The following is a 16,318-nucleotide window of genomic DNA, read 5'->3' as shown; positions in this document are numbered from 1 at the left end:
AGGTTGGTCACCCTCTTCTGCTACCGGTAATAATGCACACAACTTACTGAATAGAAATACGTAATACTGCCCTGATACTCAATCACAAAAAGCGACATTTTCTTGATGGAAGGGGCGCTTGCACTGCGAACTTATATATCAGAGCTGGGCCACGACAGGGGACTCGCTCCACGCCGTGGCGGTCAGAGTGGCCTCACCGTCCACGCCTCGTTTCAACACTCTTTCCCCTACTTCAACACCCTAGACTAAGACCCGCCAGAACTCACTTCAACCCTCGGCGCGATTCAGTCGTCTATTACATTCACTCGGGTCAAATGTCCAACTCTTCAAGCCCTGCTCCAGGGACGACGAGCTCTGTGCAAGAACAACTGCCACTAGTCAGTAGGTGCGCTCCTTCACGCATCCAAAGCCTGTTAGCTAACGAATCACTCTACCACCCCCTAAGTTGGATGCGCAGTCGGCTACAGTCTCGCGGTACTGTCCACGCTTTTCCGTCTCCTCTACCAGTTTCGACGACGACAACTCTGGTGGGATGACTTCTGGGCCGGATGTGCCTTCTTATGCACGCTTGTCTCCGTGACAATCTCGCTTAAGTCTGTTCTTCCTCCACCTGGTACGCTCGTCCTTTGGAAGTGTCGTAATTCCCAAACTTACTCCAACGCAAATAACAGGAGACTATCCCGACTCTGTTCTTTCGTTCTTCGCGTGGGGGACGTTTATGATGCAAGCTGCCGTCATATGGTACGCTTTGTCCGACATAAACTAAACCTTCCTAACCACTTGATTCTACAGGTTCAGTCGCATGTCCATTCTCGCCACGATAATCCGCATCCTACCGAACCCCTCCCGAGGTCGCTTCATCACAAAAGCCTCATTCGCGGTTTTCTTCGTCTTCTGGATTGCAACCACGGTCTCGAAAGTCTTCTATAACGGAACAGCGGTGAAACTGATCCCAGACAGGCCATGGTCGCTCGTTCCGACCATCGTAGTCCTCATATGTACGTGGTGCCCTTTCGATGTTCACCATTGGTTCGTCCATAACGTCTTTTTCGCTCTTCATCAGTGAATACAGTAGCAACGGTATGGCTAGTCACCTGGCCAGCCTATCTCATTCTACGAATGACGAGCCTCGCTCGACCTCTTCGTCGTCTACTCACCATCTGTTTCGGAACCGCCATCATCCTATTGGCTGTGGATATTTGGCAAGCCGCCAATTTATTCATCGAAGCCTTCGGGTTGGCTCTCATCAGTGCCCATTTGGAGGTACGCCCATCCTGTTGCTCATTGGTCCGGCCAAAGTTAACCTCTGCGGATAGTTGATTTTATCCCTCCTACTGGCCAACGTCATTATTCTCGCGACCTACATCTACCGTATATTCCACAACGGCGACGGAAGTTCAGGAGGATCAGACTCGGACACGACGACGAAACAGCCTAGACGTGGTTCCCAAGGTAGGCTTCCGCTTCCACTCTCTCAACAAAGTTCCTAATCGCTTCCTACCCCACCCTCTCGTAGATCCCGAAGACTCTAATCAAATGCCACCGATGTCGACAATGATGAGCTCTTCGATAGGCCCGCTCACCACAGTCTACACCAACACGCGGGAATTCACATCCACACTCTCAGCTCCCGAATCCTCAGCGTACCACCTCGACAGTCGAAGGTCGACGCTCGGGCTATCGTCTACCTACGATTCGCATGTCATCTCTTCGTCGACGGGCGGTCAGGATGTGTCAATATCCCATCTTTCAAGTTCGGGGTCGAGGATAGCATGGACTTCTAGCAGCGGCGGTTACTCAAGTTCGGAAGGAAGGCCAGATTCCAATTTACAGAGTCATCCAGCGTCGTCAGCGTCATAGCCAACTTATCACCCTGCACGAGCAAGTTCTAAAAGTATCGGAGAGGATATACCACTATACAATAGAATACTTATACTAGTCACTTGACTCTACACCCTTACGCTCCTTACATACACCACTCTTTCACCCATTGCTGTCAGCCCTGAGGAACGTCTGGTCACTACGAAAACATGACGGCTTCGTATTTTGCTCGTCCCCGTAGTACTTCAAGTCCATCTGATTGACAAAGACGACGTGAGATTACGATTGAGGGGAAGTACAAACTGCTAATACATCTAGTGGCACCAAGTTCGAGTTTGAGATATCCGAGCAACTCCAAGAGGGACATATGTACCTACACCTGGTCCTACCGAATACACGAAGACTACGAATGGGCTTTGCGTTCTTGTTTTTTGGCTCTATTTCCGCCTAAACGAAAGGTCCTGTCTGTGCTCGAGAAACCACGACTAGGCTAGCGTATACAACTCTTCCGTCAGTCTAACCTTGAGCTAGAGTGCGATGAGACCACGAATAACATCGAGCGTATGGGAAGGACGTGCCCATTCAAGTAGCAAGAAGGTGATCTCGCCCATTTGGATATCGAAATGGCTCTCCTCCGGAAGACCGAGATAGCGCGGTGTTGATTGGGAGTACGTATATCCATCCTCACAGCGTTGCAACACGAAGAAAATGAAGATACTCCCGTCCGAGAGACAAAAACGGACGGTGTCAATGCTATCATGTCCCATTAGTTATTCGGCCAGATTATACTTGGAAGCTGTGCTCACTTCGCGTTCTTGGAGATTAGCATGGCCTGCGTGACGGCTTCAGGAATGGATGCCGTCAGTTCGCCTACCGCGTGATGTCGTTTTGCTTCAACAAGGAAGAAAAATCCGTATGCGACCTCAAAAATATGCTCCGGGAGAACAGGCCCCACAAGGCCACCTCGAAACAAAAGTCAGATGCTGCCAACGACCCACGACGAACCGTACCTTTAGCCTCATCGTCTTCGTCTATCATATACTCAACAACACCATAATCGATACTTCCACCGAGAACTACTTGGTAACCGCCTTTGGAGAAAGCTGCACCCCCCGTCTTCATTTCGGGAATGATGGCGACATCCTTCGCAGGATCTATTATTGAAGTGATTTCCCCCATCGATAATAGAAGAGCGTCGAGAACCATACGAGGCCCGACTTGGAACTGGGCGCCATGTAAGTAAGGACAGGGAGCGCCCGCCAATCTCAGTACAGGTGCTTACATTCATATTGACCCGCCGATAGATTTTGGACAGGCGACAAGAAAGATCGTTTAACTCCTCTTCCACAGGGTCCGGCAGATTCTTTCCCAATTCCTCGAGGGCGATTTTGTGGAAGATGAGGCGCCCTTTCACGACTCAGAGATTTGCCAGTTCAAATTGGGTTGCGGTCGAGAATGTTGCTTTCTGTAAGCTTCTCAGAAAGGTGGGTCAACAATGAGGAGTCGGTTCGTACCGTGCTCTTCGACGGTTTCAGGATGCCCTGCAGTTCGTTGACATGTTTCATCAGCTCAGTCATTTCCGCCTCCGTCTCGTCAATCCCCAGGAGTTCTCCCTTGAGAGCCTCGAGTGAAGAAGTAAACCTCATCAATTTCGAAATGTCGATGGGTTTGTCTTCCAGACCGCGTTGGCGTTTGTGTCCGGGCATAGCGGTACTTGGTGGTGGTTGGGGAAGAACAACATAAGGAAAGTCGGTCGCCGTTTCGTCACAATGTATTTATGGCGTACGTAATACATGAGTGTAGCGTCCGATTCGGATTCTTCCCCTCGATGCTGGAAGGGCGGTAGAGGATCACACACATCCTCGATAGAGCCCTAACCCCTCGCACTAGCAAGTTCAAGAAGCAAAAGGAGATCCATATAACATTTTGCATTGGCATACTACATAGTCGATTACTATGATACTAACAGCTCTGCAGACACACGAAATTCACTTTAGCTATTCACCAGTCAATCGCGCCGTTCAAGAGGTGGCTGAGTATCGCTTGCCAAACAGTCCCTCTTCCTGGGCCTTGATTTCTGTTCGACGCGAGGTCAGTATCAATCTAACACCAGGATCCTCGCAAAAGAACTTACGTAAAGCAAGGTGTTTGGAATGGAAACGGCACAGAGCGAGATTACCTAGACACGGAGGCGGAAAAGCAAATAAGAAAACCGCTGCACCAACCTAAGGAAAGACTTACCAATCATATACCAGAATCTTTTGATACCCAAGTCCCTCCACGCGCCTAAAATCTCGCCCTCCTGATTGAAACCCCAAAGTCCAGTGCATTCCTTTGCCAAATCCTCACCAAGGAGTCGACTAATGCGCTTCATCGGGTCACCATATCTACATAACAAAAGGAAATTGCGTCATGAAAGTGGGGGCAGGATACGGGAATATAGACCTACCCAGTAGCAAAGAGGACCACATCGGCCTGGAGCTCGGAACCGTCCTCGAAACGAAGACCGCGCTCGGTGAACTCCTTGATTTGGGAGTCGTTCTTGAGCTTAATCTTCCCCTCGGCAATCAGGCCAGAAGCGCCGGTATCTGAGTGACATTAGTTTGATATGTAGGAGAAAAGGTTTGGGTAAGACTCACCGAGGTAGTAGCCTCCTCCTCGACCCCAGGCCAAAAGTGCGACACCAGAGTCCTGGTAACCGAGGTTGGTTCGGAAACCGACCTTGTGTAGGGCGTCGAGGATAGGCCTGCACGGTCATTTTGGTTTGCGATTAAAGCTGGCCTAAGGAATGTAGTACTCACTTGTCCAGCTCCGCAACGTATTTGACCTTGTCCTGGTTCAAGGGAATAGATGCCCAATGAGGGAACGAGGCAGTAAGGCGGTCAGCGACATCCACAGGAGGTGAGTTCTCATCGTAAACGCCTGAATATCGCTTCGTCAGTATCCACACTGTACTCACAATGGCACATAAAATGCTGTACAATCAACCCACCTTCGAAAAGCCCTTTCCACCCAGCGTCCACAGACATGATGTAAGTCGACGAGCGCTGGAACATGGTAACGTCTGCAGCCACTTCGCGTAAGACCACCACTCCTCATGAGCCAAAACGCTAAAAAGCGATGTACTTACCGACCCCGTTGTGATAATAATCTGCACAGATGTCGTGAGCGCTAGTACAAGCGCCGACGACGATGACCTTCTTTCCCCGGTGGTCGGCTGCGCGCTTGTGCTCTGTCGAGTGGAGGACAGTTCCATCGTTCCTCTTGAACCTGTCTTCGCCTAGTTGTTTAGTACTCCTGTGTCAGCAAATCGAAACCCCCACAGGAATGTCACACATACCAGGGATAGAAGGGATTTCTGGCACGCCACTTCCCTGACCAGTCGCCATAACCAGGTGATGAATCGCTTCAAATTCTCGGGCCTCTTCCTTCACAGCACCTGAAGAACACAAGTCACGGTAGGTTCCAGGTGAGACCGTGCCGACTGAGTGCAGGAGAACCGCACTAAATTTACTCACTATCGGGGCCTTTGACCTTCCTCAAGACAGTAACGTCCCACTTCCCAGTCTCAGGGTCTTGCTTGATGGACTGAATTGTGGACGAAAGCCAGACGTTAAGCTCCATGATCTCGGCGTAGTGTTCAAGCCAATTGGCAAGTTTGACTGAAGGAGAATAGATTGGCCAGTTAGGAGGGAAACTAATATGAAACAGGTACCGTCAACGATCAACGAACAAAGCCGAGCAGGAGGAGAGAAACTCACGGAAGGTAGGGCATGTGATCATACCACACCGGGTCGTGCAAGCAGAGAGCATCATATCGATTCCTCCAGTTGTCACCAACCCGCTCGTTCTGCTCAATGATGAGGGACTTGACACCGAGCACCTTCAAGCGAGCTGCAATCTCCAACCCACTCTGGCCACCACCGACGATGAGCACAGTGGGCTTGCCCTTCTCACCCTCGCACTCCACCTCCTTTTGACGCGCGCCTGCCCAGAGACCGTGGTTGGGTCTGGGATCGCGCAGCGCGCCAATCCGCTCGGGGTGATCGAGCAGACCTTCGAGGTTGGTGTAGATGATATGTGCCTTCCAGTTCTTCGAATCCTGGAAGCTCGGGAGATCGGAAACACCGACGGGCACGATCCTGATAATACCAGAACCGTGACCCACAGCGGTCTTGAACGTGATGAAGAACTGGATCCACACGAGATCGGGGGAGGCAGGGGTGTAGACGGGTGGGAGGGTGATGTCCGAAGGGGTTTCGACGAGCTGGATGTCGTGAAGCTTAAGCTCCTGCGCAGCAGAGCCTGAGAGTCGATCGGTGGCGAACTGGCGGATGGCGTCGGCACCGACAAAGGTGCGGAAGTCCCAGGTCAAGGCGAGCATGTCGCGCCACCACACCTGAGCACCAGAGCTGGCGGGGACGAAGAGAGAGATGACGGCGTCGGGGCTGGGCTGCTCAGACACCACTTGTCGGAATGCCGCGAGCCATCCTTGCGCGATGGCTTTGGCATCGACAGAGGCGGGGTCGAGGTTGGCTGGGAGGGTGGACTTGACGAGGGAGAGTGCTGGGAGGGTGTTGTTGGGGATGGGAGGGAATGACATGATGGTCGATGAGCAGAACGTTGGGGTGGGTGTGTTTAAGAGAAGTGGTGACAGTTAGTAGTCGTTGGATGGCAAACCCTTCCTTTTTATACCAGCGCAGTTGGATTCCATGGCCAACGTTCATTGCGGCTTGGACGATGGCGTTTGTTTGACGGCACCAACTTTCTCCTCTGTCAGCGTTATTCGTAAAGGTCCCTGTACGACATACCCGCAGGTCATTGACTAAGCTGTAGCTGAAAGGCGTGCGAGATACCAGAGCTCAGGAATCAGGACTGGGCTTTCTCCTTTGCCACCGCTATCCCGTAAACCCTCCATCCGACATACCTCCAGGTCGTTGACTAAGCTGTAGACGAAAGACATGCCAGATATCAAGCTGAGGCATCATGGCCGGGATTTCCTCATTTTCATGTCTCGTGAGCTTTGCCTGAGAGTCCTTTGACGGTAAATTGGGTCCAAGTTGAGGTGGTCTGAGAAAGTGTAAGGATGTGAAAGCCCTCAATCGTTGCGTTTTGCTTACCTCTACACTCGACTCTCCCTGCTCATTTGGCGAAAAGTGTCTCTTGCACTTCGTGGCTGCATTTTGGCGCTTGGTTTTGGCTCTGCTGTACCAGGTGAGCACTGTCCACGCAGTCGAAGTGCGAAGTTGCCGCAGTGCGAGGTATCAAGCTCAACCCCCACACTTAGTCATGACCATAGGCCTAGTCACATTTGGCCCAGGATGGCCAATACACGTAGCCGAGGAGACGCGCGTATGTCCTGCCGTCCGACAAGGGCGATGTCAGCTTTGGTGGAGTGGGATTGGAACGGGAAGTGGGATGAGATCAAAGGAGAGTGGGTTTCGACAAAGGAAATCAAAAGAGTGGGAGTAACGAGATGATTTCGCAAAAGAGTGGCATCGATGGGGCGATCCCATTCATATCATCCCGCACCATCTTGCCTTCAAGCATTTATTGCAATTCGAGGATGTCGACGCCCAACAGGGATTCCCATTTCTATTCCAAATTCCACCCCACTCTAGTAGTATATACTCGCATATACCACTGTAATTTCGCCGACCGAGTACCTTACGTCCCTTGTATGCATCGCTCTTTTAGCAGTACAGTGCGGAACTTCGGACACTCGATCGATATCAACATGGCGACTTCCTAACACGATCTCGCGCGGCAGAGAGTTGAGTCAAGCGGAATAGGCACTTCAACTCAACTTTGAACAACGAAACCAGCGTGTGATTGTGAATGCTAGAAATACAAAATGTCAAAATTTCTACAGATCCAAAGTTCATTTCTCCTATTCCCAAAGCTACCATAGCGTTCAAGCACTCGCAGAGTACCGCTTGCCCAACAAACCCTCTTCCTGAGCCTTGATTTCTGTTCGACACCAAGTCAGCATCGATACCAGCACCACGATACTCGCAAATGGACTTACGCAAAGCGACGTGCTTGGAATGGAAGCGGCACAGAGCTAGGTTACCTGGACACGTAGCAAAGTCTGTGAGCAAGAACCAGGCGACCACAGGGAAGAAAGACGTACCAATCATGTACCAGAACCTCTTGATACCCATGTCCCTCCACGCACCCAAAATCTCACCCTCCTGATTGAAGCCCCAAAGGCCTGTGCACTGCTTCGCCAAGTCCTCACCGAGGAGTCGGCCAACGCGCTTCAAGGGGTCGCCAAGTCTACGCGAGAGGAATCGCGTCAATGAAAGCGTTTGCACGGGATGGGGTAAGACGAAATAATCAACGTACCCGGTAGCAAAGAGGACGACATCGGCCTGGAGCTCGGAGCCATCCTCGAATCGAAGACCGCGCTCAGTGAACTCTTTGATTTGGGAGTCGTTCTTGAGCTTGATCTTGCCCTCAGCGATAAGGCCAGACGCGCCGGTGTCTAAGCAGCTGGATTAACAACATGCAGGATCATGATGAAAAGCTTGGATGACATACCGAGGTAGTAGCCTCCGGCTCGACCCCAAGCCAGCAACGCGAAACCAGAGTCCTGGTAACCGAGGTTGGTGCGGAATCCGACCTTGTGCAGAGCGTCGAGGATCGGTCTACACGCTGAAGTTAGTGTCTGGGAGGAGAATGGCGATACGAATTACTCACTTGTCAAGGGCAGCGACCTGCTTGACCTTGCCTTGGTTCAAGGGGATAGACGCCCAATGAGGGAAGGAGGCGGTAAGGCGGTCAGCGACATCCACAGGAGGCGAGTTCTCATCGTAGACGCCTAGACAAGTCCCACACCTTGTCAGCACCTAATTGGCTATCATGACACATCCCGAACCCACCTTCGAACATAACCTTCCACCCATTCTCCACAGACATGATGTAAGTCGACGAGCGCTGGAACATGGTAACGTCTAAAGCCACCCCGCGTGAGACTCATTATTCACAACAAAATGCTAAAAACTCTACTTACCGACCCCGTTGTGATAGTAATCTGCGCAGATATCGTGGGCGCTGGTACAGGCGCCGACGACGACGACCTTCTTTCCCTGGTGGTCGGCCGCACGCTTGTGCTCCGTCGAGTGGAGGATGATTCCACCGTTGTTCCTGAACTTGTCCTGGCCTAATGAGATTCCCATGTCAGTACGTGCTACGCGAAGTCAGCCACAAAACAAGAATACTTACCAGGGATGGAAGGAATTTCTGGGACGCCACTCCCAAGGCCCGACGCCATGACGAGGTGATGGATCGCCTTGAACTCTCGGACTTGTTCCTTCACAGTACCTGAGGAATGGAGTGTCAGGTGGGTCTATAACCGAGATGAAGGGAAAGTATGCCGATTTTACTCACCATCAGGGCCTTTCACCTTCCTCAAGATGGTAAAGTCCCATTTCCCAGTCTCAGGGTCTTGCTTGACGGACTGGACGGTCGAGGAGAGCCAGATGTTGAGCTCCATTATCTCGGCATAGTGCTCAAGCCAGTTGGCAAGCTTGACGGAGGGCGAATAGACGGGCCAGTTGGGAGGGAAACTAAAACGAAACACCGTCAACGATCAACGAACAAAGCCGAGCAGGAGGAGAGAAACTCACGGAAGGTAGGGCATGTGATCATACCACACCGGGTCGTGCAAGCAGAGAGCATCATATCGATTCCTCCAGTTGTCACCAACCCGCTCGTTCTGCTCAATGATGAGGGACTTGACACCGAGCACCTTCAAGCGAGCTGCAATCTCCAACCCACTCTGGCCACCACCGACGATGAGCACAGTGGGCTTGCCCTTCTCACCCTCGCACTCCACCTCCTTTTGACGAGCGCCTGCCCAGAGACCGTGGTTGGGTCTGGGATCGCGCAGCGCGCCAATCCGCTCGGGGTGGTCGAGGAGACCTTCGAGGTTGGTGTAGATGATATGTGCCTTCCAGTTCTTCGAATCCTGGAAGCTCGGGAGATCGGAAACACCGACGGGCACGATCCTGATAATACCAGAGCCGTGGCCAACAGCGGTCTTGAAGGTGATGAAGAACTGGATCCACACGAGATCGGGGGAGGCAGGGGTGTAGACGGGTGGGAGGGTGATGTCCGAAGCAGTCTCGACGAGCTGGATGTCGTGAAGGTTAAGCTCCTGCGCTGCAGAGCCTGAAAGTCGATCGGTGGCGAACTGGCGGATGGCGTCGGCACCGACAAAGGTGCGGAAGTCCCAGGTCAAGGCGAGCATGTCGCGCCACCACACCTGAGCACCAGAGCTGGCGGGGACGAAGAGAGAGACGACGGCGTCGGGGCTGGGCTGCTCAGACACCACTTGTCGGAATGCGGCGAGCCATCCTTGCGCGATGGCTTTGGCATCGACCGAGGCAGGGTCGAGGTTGGCTGGAAGAGTGGACTTGACGAGGGAGAGTGCTGGGAGAGTGTTGTTGGGGATGGGAGGGAATGTCATGATGATCGATGGGCAGAACGTTGGGGTAAGGTGGGGTTAAGAGACGGGGGGAGCGTTAATCGATGGATGGTGGAACCTCGTCCTTGATATATAAGCCCAGATATGTCCTCCTATCGCCAATGTTCATCTCTGCTTTGACAATGGCGTTTACTCGACGGGACCGGCTTTCTCCTCTGTCACCACTATCCCAAATACGCCCCTATCAGGTACACCTTCCGGTCATTGACTGAGCCGTAGACGAAGGAGGGTGGGTATAGAATGTTGGGACCGCATTTTTTCTGCTCTCGTACGTCGTGAACGTCGCCTACGAGTCTTTTGAAGTGCATTGGGCCTGAATTGCAAGGAAGCTTGAGCCAATTGGAGGTGTACGTGAGTATGCGACGACGCTCCTAATTGTTTCCTGTCGGTTACCTCCAAGCCGGACTCTAACTGCTTATTTGGTGCGCAAAGGTCAGCCACTCATATGACCTCTTCAATTTGGTAGCTGCATTCTTCTCCTCCGCGATCGTCGCTGTGGTGCTCGCTTCGTTGTACCAGGTGAGCAGTATCCACGTGCCAACAAACGTCGAATGTCGAATGCGAGGGGGGCCGCCCCACACCACCTGAGAATGACAAGGTCATTTCCAAGAGACGATTTACGAATAGGCGTCTCCGTCAGAGCGATTGGGTTGAAGCAAAAACTGGCACAATTTCAAATTCGCTGGTGCATCTTCGTGGAGGAGATCATATCAGATATAGTCATGCGCATTGATCTGAAACAGGCAACAAAAAGAATAGGCTTCCCCAAAACAAACGGTGGATGGTGGAAAATAATAGCAACAACTCGTCTCGATCGAGTGACCTCGGGGTTATGAGCCCCGCGCTCTACCACCTGAGCTATGTTGCTCTTGATGTATATGATTACGCAGCAAACTCGATGGATGCCGTCATCCCTCCTAACTGGTCAACGAGAACGCGTCGCCGATATCTCAAACCACAACAGAGGTTCAGGGAAGCGGATGCATAACTAGTAATTATACACATACACAGTACCGAAAACAATGGGCATAACAGAGCAAGTCTACGAGTCGTACCTATGGGCGTGTCCGTTGCGTATCACTACTGACGCAAGTATCATGTGTGGTGGTGGGAAATGTGCGAATATCACGCTGACTACTCGATGTATCAGAATAGCCGTTCAGCGACGAGTATCCGCACGAAAACTCGTCCCCACTCGTATGGACGGTGGTCAGAGGACCTATGGTAGTCTCAAATTGGGACATCTCTCGCGTAGTGCGATCCGGGTTTCCACTTGTAGTATCTGCGTAATCATATCAGCATCGCAATCGAAGCTTCGAATAAACGTTTCACCCGACCTTCTCCCTTTGAAGAAGCGCTCTCGGAAGAATCGTCGGAGTCTTCTTCGTCAGAGTTGCGGAGGATGCGGTAAATGTATGTCGCCAAGACTAGGAGATTGCATGTCACAAGGGACACCATAATCTATACCAAGGGCGTCAGTTCCGGAGTTGAGCAGAAATTGAGCAGCAGTGGTAGATGTAGGAAGTACGCACCTCCAGATGGCCACTTATTTGAATCCGAATGTCGTATTTTATTACGTTAAAACCTTGCCAGATAACGATTGCAAGTAGGACCCAAGCGGAGGAGAAGCAGACGATGAAGAGCCGTCGATGTGGTTTTGAAAGGTTCATCTTCAGAAGAACGTAGGCTGGCCACCCAATCAGCCATATTGTGGCGAGACAATTGACTGCAATAGAGATGAGACCCTCGCACGGCGTGCACAACGATTGAAAGTAGGACTTACGGACGACGCTGATGACCGTAACCGACACCTCGAAGTAGCAATACGGATGCACGGGGTACAATGGAATCGGGTAACCGCAGTAGAACACCTTGGAGACGGTGGTGGCAACCCACATGAAGGCAAGAGCGCCGAAAGCGTGTCGGGAGACAGTTCTGTTGCGGCCAGGTGGAAGGAATCGTATGACAGTCGCTTGAATCGATAATCGGGACGCCCTATGCGCAGTAGCCGTAACCGTCAGCCCTGGGGCCAAAACCTGAACTGCAGAAAAATACTCACCAAATGACAGCGGGCTGCGTGAAGAAGTTTGCCCAAGCAAGGAACGAAGTTGCGGACCTGGAAAGCACTAGAAAGAGAGCACGTCAGACATGAATCCCGTCGTGTAACTTTGGTTCGTTCACACTCACTCTTGGTGTTAAAGGTGATGGTATACCAGACGGCCAGCGAGAATAAGGTGAAGAAGAGGGCAACCCCCGCCCAAGCGTCGTCCCACCATATTTGTCGGCGGCGAGCCCGATGCACCAGACGGACGACAGTCGAGGCACAAGCCAAGAAATGGCCAATCGTAAGCCCAACTAGTCGCACAAAATGTAAGTACAGTCTTCCTCGAATTCAAAGGACGATTACTGACTCAGTGGTGGGAGGGCGATGCCTAAATACCTCGGCATGGTGAACTACAGTTCGAGCGCAGCATCACCTCGAGGGAGGAGGGCAGGGAGTAGGAAGACGCGGCGAGGAAGGATGAAACGAAAGGAAAAGAAGAGGGACGATGTTCCCGGGATTATGACAATGTGGTAATCGATAGAGTTTTTGTTTTACCACTTGCTTCATTTCCCGTAACGCAAAGAAGTTGAGAAGCCGGTGATAAGGTGCGGGGTAGCCTGGGTGAGTGGCACAAATGGTGTGAGAGGGTGTGAGCGATTGTTTCCAGGTTCAGTAAAGTGCGCTGATCGCGCCTGCAGATTTTACCTAAATTTAAGCGAACCGCACACATTGATTCGCTCCTTATTCGCTGCCGGCCAGCTGCCGGACATCGGCGGGGGATCAAAGGAGGTTAGCCGTCGGGAAAACCCGACCAATATAGTTTCCAAATAGCCGGCCTCGCCAAGGCACGGAATCAAATATTGCCCTCCCATTTCGAGTGGACCGTGGTACACCTCGACATGGACGACAGATGACCTTTGAGCATAGGAAGACAACAATTTATCCATAAATACAGTAGCCAACGTCAGTAGTACTGGTCTGCGACATCTCACCATCCAGTGTTCTCAGCAGGTGGGGCTCTGACCGAACGAAGCAACGAGAAACACCACTAAGTAAAATCTCAGGCGCTTTCTCAGGGTCCATCATCCGGAGCGCGTCTTTCTATCTTTTCCCATCCAAAACTCCCAACGATATCCCCGAAGAATCCTTTTGGCAAGAGACATGGTGAACGAATGGGGGTGAGATTCGCGGGACTTGTACATAGAGAGGTTTCATAGTCCTTTGGTCTTCTAACCACCATGCCTGGGCCTTCTCGCCTCTCCTTCTTCATCTGCCCCGATTTTTGCTCTCTCACCCCGTCCTTTTCCTTCCCCAGGTTCCCCCCCCCGTCCCCCTCCCCCGCCACCGACAACCTTTCGTCAGTCCCTTCGAGAGCGCCTGCATGCTCAAGCCAACTCTCTTCGGCACCAGGACTGTCGCTGTCGCCTCGCTTTCGGAGCCGTGTTCTGTCGAAGATAGAAAGGATTAACAAGGATACATATAGAGACTCAATCGAGGAAGAAGGAAGAGTCGGAGATATACTTTAACCTGAACTCGGCCGGCAACGCTTTCAACTTTGCCTTTGCCATTCTACTATTCGTACCCCAAACTCTATCATCCAATTCCTTCCATCATCCGTTCTCTACTCTAATTCAATCGAGCTGGACCATCTTGGGGGATGCTACAAGAATTCTTCGCGTTCAATGGTATCGCGATATCATGCGTGACGATTCTGGTAAGCCCTTATTGGTCCATGAACTTCGTTTTCTCCTGTTCACTTTGCTAACGTTTGGGCCTGACTCCTAGATACACGACTATTTCTGTACGCTACCTTACGAAGTATGTCTTTGATCCACACCACAGGCGCGAAGTGAACTCGTATCTCAATTCTATTATCGTGTTAGGTGGAATACGTTTGGAAGAGCCCGTGGTCCATAGGACTCCCTCTCTTCTTCGTTAACCGATACCTACCATTCTTCGACCAAACCATCCTTACGCACTGTCAGTCCTTTCTTCCTACTCCCTCATTCTTACAAACTGACCATCAACTTCTCTCCCTTTTGGAACAGTTGGAATGATAACCTTCAAAAGCGACGCGGTATGTCGGGCTTTTCCTCCCCAGCGCTTAACAGACTTAACCATTCATACAGCTCTGCGAGAGGTTATTCAAAGCTGGACTCTGTAAGCTTCTGTCTACCGCCAAGGTCCCCTTCCCGTTATCTTCTTATCTTCTGACTCGCCTCCCTAGGGATGATGGTCATCGGCGCGAATTTCAGGTCTCACATCATCTTCCTCCAGACATGTGCCATCTGGGGTAGCCCCCGCCTCCTCGTGATCTTCCTAGGTACTCTCCAGGCTGTAAGTTACTTCTCCCTAAGATATCCGCCTACCCGCACGGTGTACCCATAACTGACAACTGCGGCAATGATATATAGGCGAGAGTTGTTGTATCAGTCGTCCTCGTCCACCTCCAGTGGTCTGATGCCCTTTGTATGTCTTTTCCAATCGGGCGATTAAATGTGACCAGCCAATTCACTTTTTTTCGACTCTACTTTTTTAGACCCAGTTGTCCCCGAACTCGGTGGACACTGTGCTGTTTTCACACCCTATAACTATGCCCGCTGGGGCTATCTTACCGGTTGTATCGTCGAAGCTAGTGAGTGTCTGTCTTCCTCCTTTTCCTTTTCCTTTTCCTTTTCCTTTGCCTTGGAAGTTAAAACACTGACTCCTGGATGCCCGAAGTCACTATCACATTCACGCTCATTAAAGCTTTCCAACATCGTACGTGCTTCCCCGGCCGATATCAGAGTCTGCGTTGAAGGTTTCCGAGGTTTCCTGATCCTGATCCTTGTTTTTTCCAGTTCGAAACTCGAATTCTTCTTGGGTTTCTCAACTGTATCGCAACGGTACGCTATTACCTCCTTCGTGGAACCTAACGTGAGCGCTGATCGGTTTGTTCTTTAGGCATTGTGTATTGTATTATTATCTTCTGTACGTTGGACTTTCTCGTCCTCGTCCGCGTTCCCTCGCTTACGACCACACTACATACAGTGTTCAGCCTCGTGAACATCATCATCCCCGAAGTACCCCTCCCCAGCCCAATCTACGCCGGTCTCATGACCCGGTACGTCCGCCTCTCATCCTCTCCAACACCCCAACTAACCTAACCTCCCTCCCTCCCTCCCTCCTCCACCGCCACCACCACGACCTCTCACGACCTCTAACTACTAAAAGCCCCCAACGCCTAATGGAATCAATCCTCTGCAACCGCCTCATGTTCATCATCTTCCAATACCGCAAACGCGCGTCCGCCTACCGCGTCCCACGACGCCTGGGCCTCAGCCGGTACTACGAGTCCAAAAGCGGTGCTGCTGGACACCACCGTGAGCATCATGCGGGAGAGGATAGTGATATCTTCACTGACCTGTCTGGGTCTGGCCAGAATGTTTTTACGAGCGTCGTGATGAGCACTATCCCGCCGGCTAACTTAACCCAGTACTGTGGCCACCATGGGTGTGTTGTGCATCACCATCATCATCATCCCGAGCAGGAGTGTTACCACTTGACCGAGGAGGAAGAGAATGAGAAAATGGCTATAGCGGGGAGGGAGCGGACGTTTACTGGTAGTTGTAATAACGGTGCTTCAGTGACGATGACCACCACGACGACGACGAGCCCCGTTGTGGAAGGCCATGATGTCGAAGAGCGGGGTCGGTGTCAGTGTCAGCGTCTCGGCTCGCACTGTAGTAGTAGATCTAGAGGCAACTGGCTTCCCTGAACGGTGAACGGGTGATTCACTGGCACTCCCTACCCAACTACTACCACCTTCGTTTGTATTTAGGGATGGTCAAGGGGGTTTTAAAACCCCCGGGGTAGAGGCCAAGGGTAGAGCGGGGGTAGGGGTAAGGGATAGGTCTCCGAGCTACCCTTGGCCAAACCCCTACCCCCGGTCGGGGGTAAGGGTTTTGATAAAAATCAATCAA

The 16,318-nt window shown here is 51.7% G+C and overlaps 6 protein-coding genes and 1 non-coding gene across 7 annotated transcripts; 2 read left to right on the top strand and 5 right to left on the bottom strand.

The window, feature by feature from the left end:
• Window positions 1–142: 142 nt before the first annotated feature.
• Window positions 143–1,490, top strand: CC1G_09290 (hypothetical protein; the record flags this gene model as incomplete). The annotated part of the gene is made up of 6 exons (XM_001830973.2): window positions 143–381; window positions 446–613; window positions 672–741; window positions 793–998; window positions 1,064–1,263; window positions 1,317–1,490. Exons 1-6 carry the CDS (start codon window positions 315–317, stop codon window positions 1,488–1,490), a joined length of 885 nt encoding a protein of 294 aa, XP_001831025.2. The 5' UTR covers window positions 143–314.
• Window positions 1,491–2,348: 858 nt separating this feature from the next.
• On the bottom strand, window positions 2,349–3,527 carry CC1G_09289 (hypothetical protein; the record flags this gene model as incomplete). The annotated part of the gene is made up of 4 exons (XM_001830972.2): window positions 2,349–2,574; window positions 2,628–2,784; window positions 2,832–3,045; window positions 3,336–3,527. 4 exons carry the CDS (start codon window positions 3,525–3,527, stop codon window positions 2,349–2,351), a joined length of 789 nt encoding a protein of 262 aa, XP_001831024.2.
• Window positions 3,528–3,842: 315 nt separating this feature from the next.
• Window positions 3,843–6,424, bottom strand: CC1G_09288 (monooxygenase; the record flags this gene model as incomplete). The annotated part of the gene is made up of 11 exons (XM_001830971.1): window positions 3,843–3,898; window positions 3,956–4,000; window positions 4,063–4,208; window positions 4,271–4,409; window positions 4,461–4,567; window positions 4,623–4,743; window positions 4,814–4,885; window positions 4,952–5,101; window positions 5,162–5,260; window positions 5,340–5,518; window positions 5,583–6,424. 11 exons carry the CDS (start codon window positions 6,422–6,424, stop codon window positions 3,843–3,845), a joined length of 1,956 nt encoding a protein of 651 aa, XP_001831023.1.
• A 1,311-nt stretch (window positions 6,425–7,735) lies between these two features.
• CC1G_09287 (hypothetical protein) lies at window positions 7,736–10,294 on the bottom strand (the record flags this gene model as incomplete). The annotated part of the gene is made up of 10 exons (XM_001830970.2): window positions 7,736–7,791; window positions 7,955–8,100; window positions 8,170–8,308; window positions 8,365–8,471; window positions 8,524–8,644; window positions 8,706–8,777; window positions 8,837–8,986; window positions 9,049–9,147; window positions 9,214–9,392; window positions 9,453–10,294. 10 exons carry the CDS (start codon window positions 10,292–10,294, stop codon window positions 7,736–7,738), a joined length of 1,911 nt encoding a protein of 636 aa, XP_001831022.2.
• Window positions 10,295–11,107: 813 nt separating this feature from the next.
• CC1G_20071 lies at window positions 11,108–11,180 on the bottom strand. The gene has a single exon. It is a non-coding gene; the product is annotated as a tRNA-Met (tRNA).
• Window positions 11,181–11,367: 187 nt separating this feature from the next.
• On the bottom strand, window positions 11,368–12,858 carry CC1G_09286 (hypothetical protein; the record flags this gene model as incomplete). The annotated part of the gene is made up of 7 exons (XM_001830969.2): window positions 12,724–12,858; window positions 12,500–12,667; window positions 12,372–12,438; window positions 12,096–12,307; window positions 11,845–12,038; window positions 11,650–11,773; window positions 11,368–11,594 (listed from the first exon to the last, which is right to left on the bottom strand). Exons 1-7 carry the CDS (start codon window positions 12,758–12,760, stop codon window positions 11,368–11,370), a joined length of 1,029 nt encoding a protein of 342 aa, XP_001831021.2. The 5' UTR covers window positions 12,761–12,858.
• An 831-nt stretch (window positions 12,859–13,689) lies between these two features.
• On the top strand, window positions 13,690–15,821 carry CC1G_09284 (hypothetical protein; the record flags this gene model as incomplete). The annotated part of the gene is made up of 14 exons (XM_001830967.2): window positions 13,690–14,070; window positions 14,142–14,174; window positions 14,240–14,336; window positions 14,405–14,433; window positions 14,486–14,516; window positions 14,584–14,693; window positions 14,771–14,825; window positions 14,896–14,991; window positions 15,078–15,116; window positions 15,197–15,241; window positions 15,300–15,326; window positions 15,387–15,459; window positions 15,570–15,718; window positions 15,778–15,821. Exons 1-14 carry the CDS (start codon window positions 14,014–14,016, stop codon window positions 15,819–15,821), a joined length of 885 nt encoding a protein of 294 aa, XP_001831019.1. The 5' UTR covers window positions 13,690–14,013.
• Between the last annotated feature and the right edge of the window lie 497 nt (window positions 15,822–16,318).

The sequence above is a fragment of the Coprinopsis cinerea genome, assembly GCF_000182895.1.
Source record: "Coprinopsis cinerea okayama7#130 chromosome 3 map unlocalized cont3.3, whole genome shotgun sequence".
Classification (NCBI taxonomy): Eukaryota; Fungi; Basidiomycota; class Agaricomycetes; order Agaricales; family Psathyrellaceae; genus Coprinopsis; species Coprinopsis cinerea.
The sequence above is the reverse complement of the archived record's forward strand: the minus strand, read 5'-3'. Positions and strand labels throughout refer to the sequence as shown.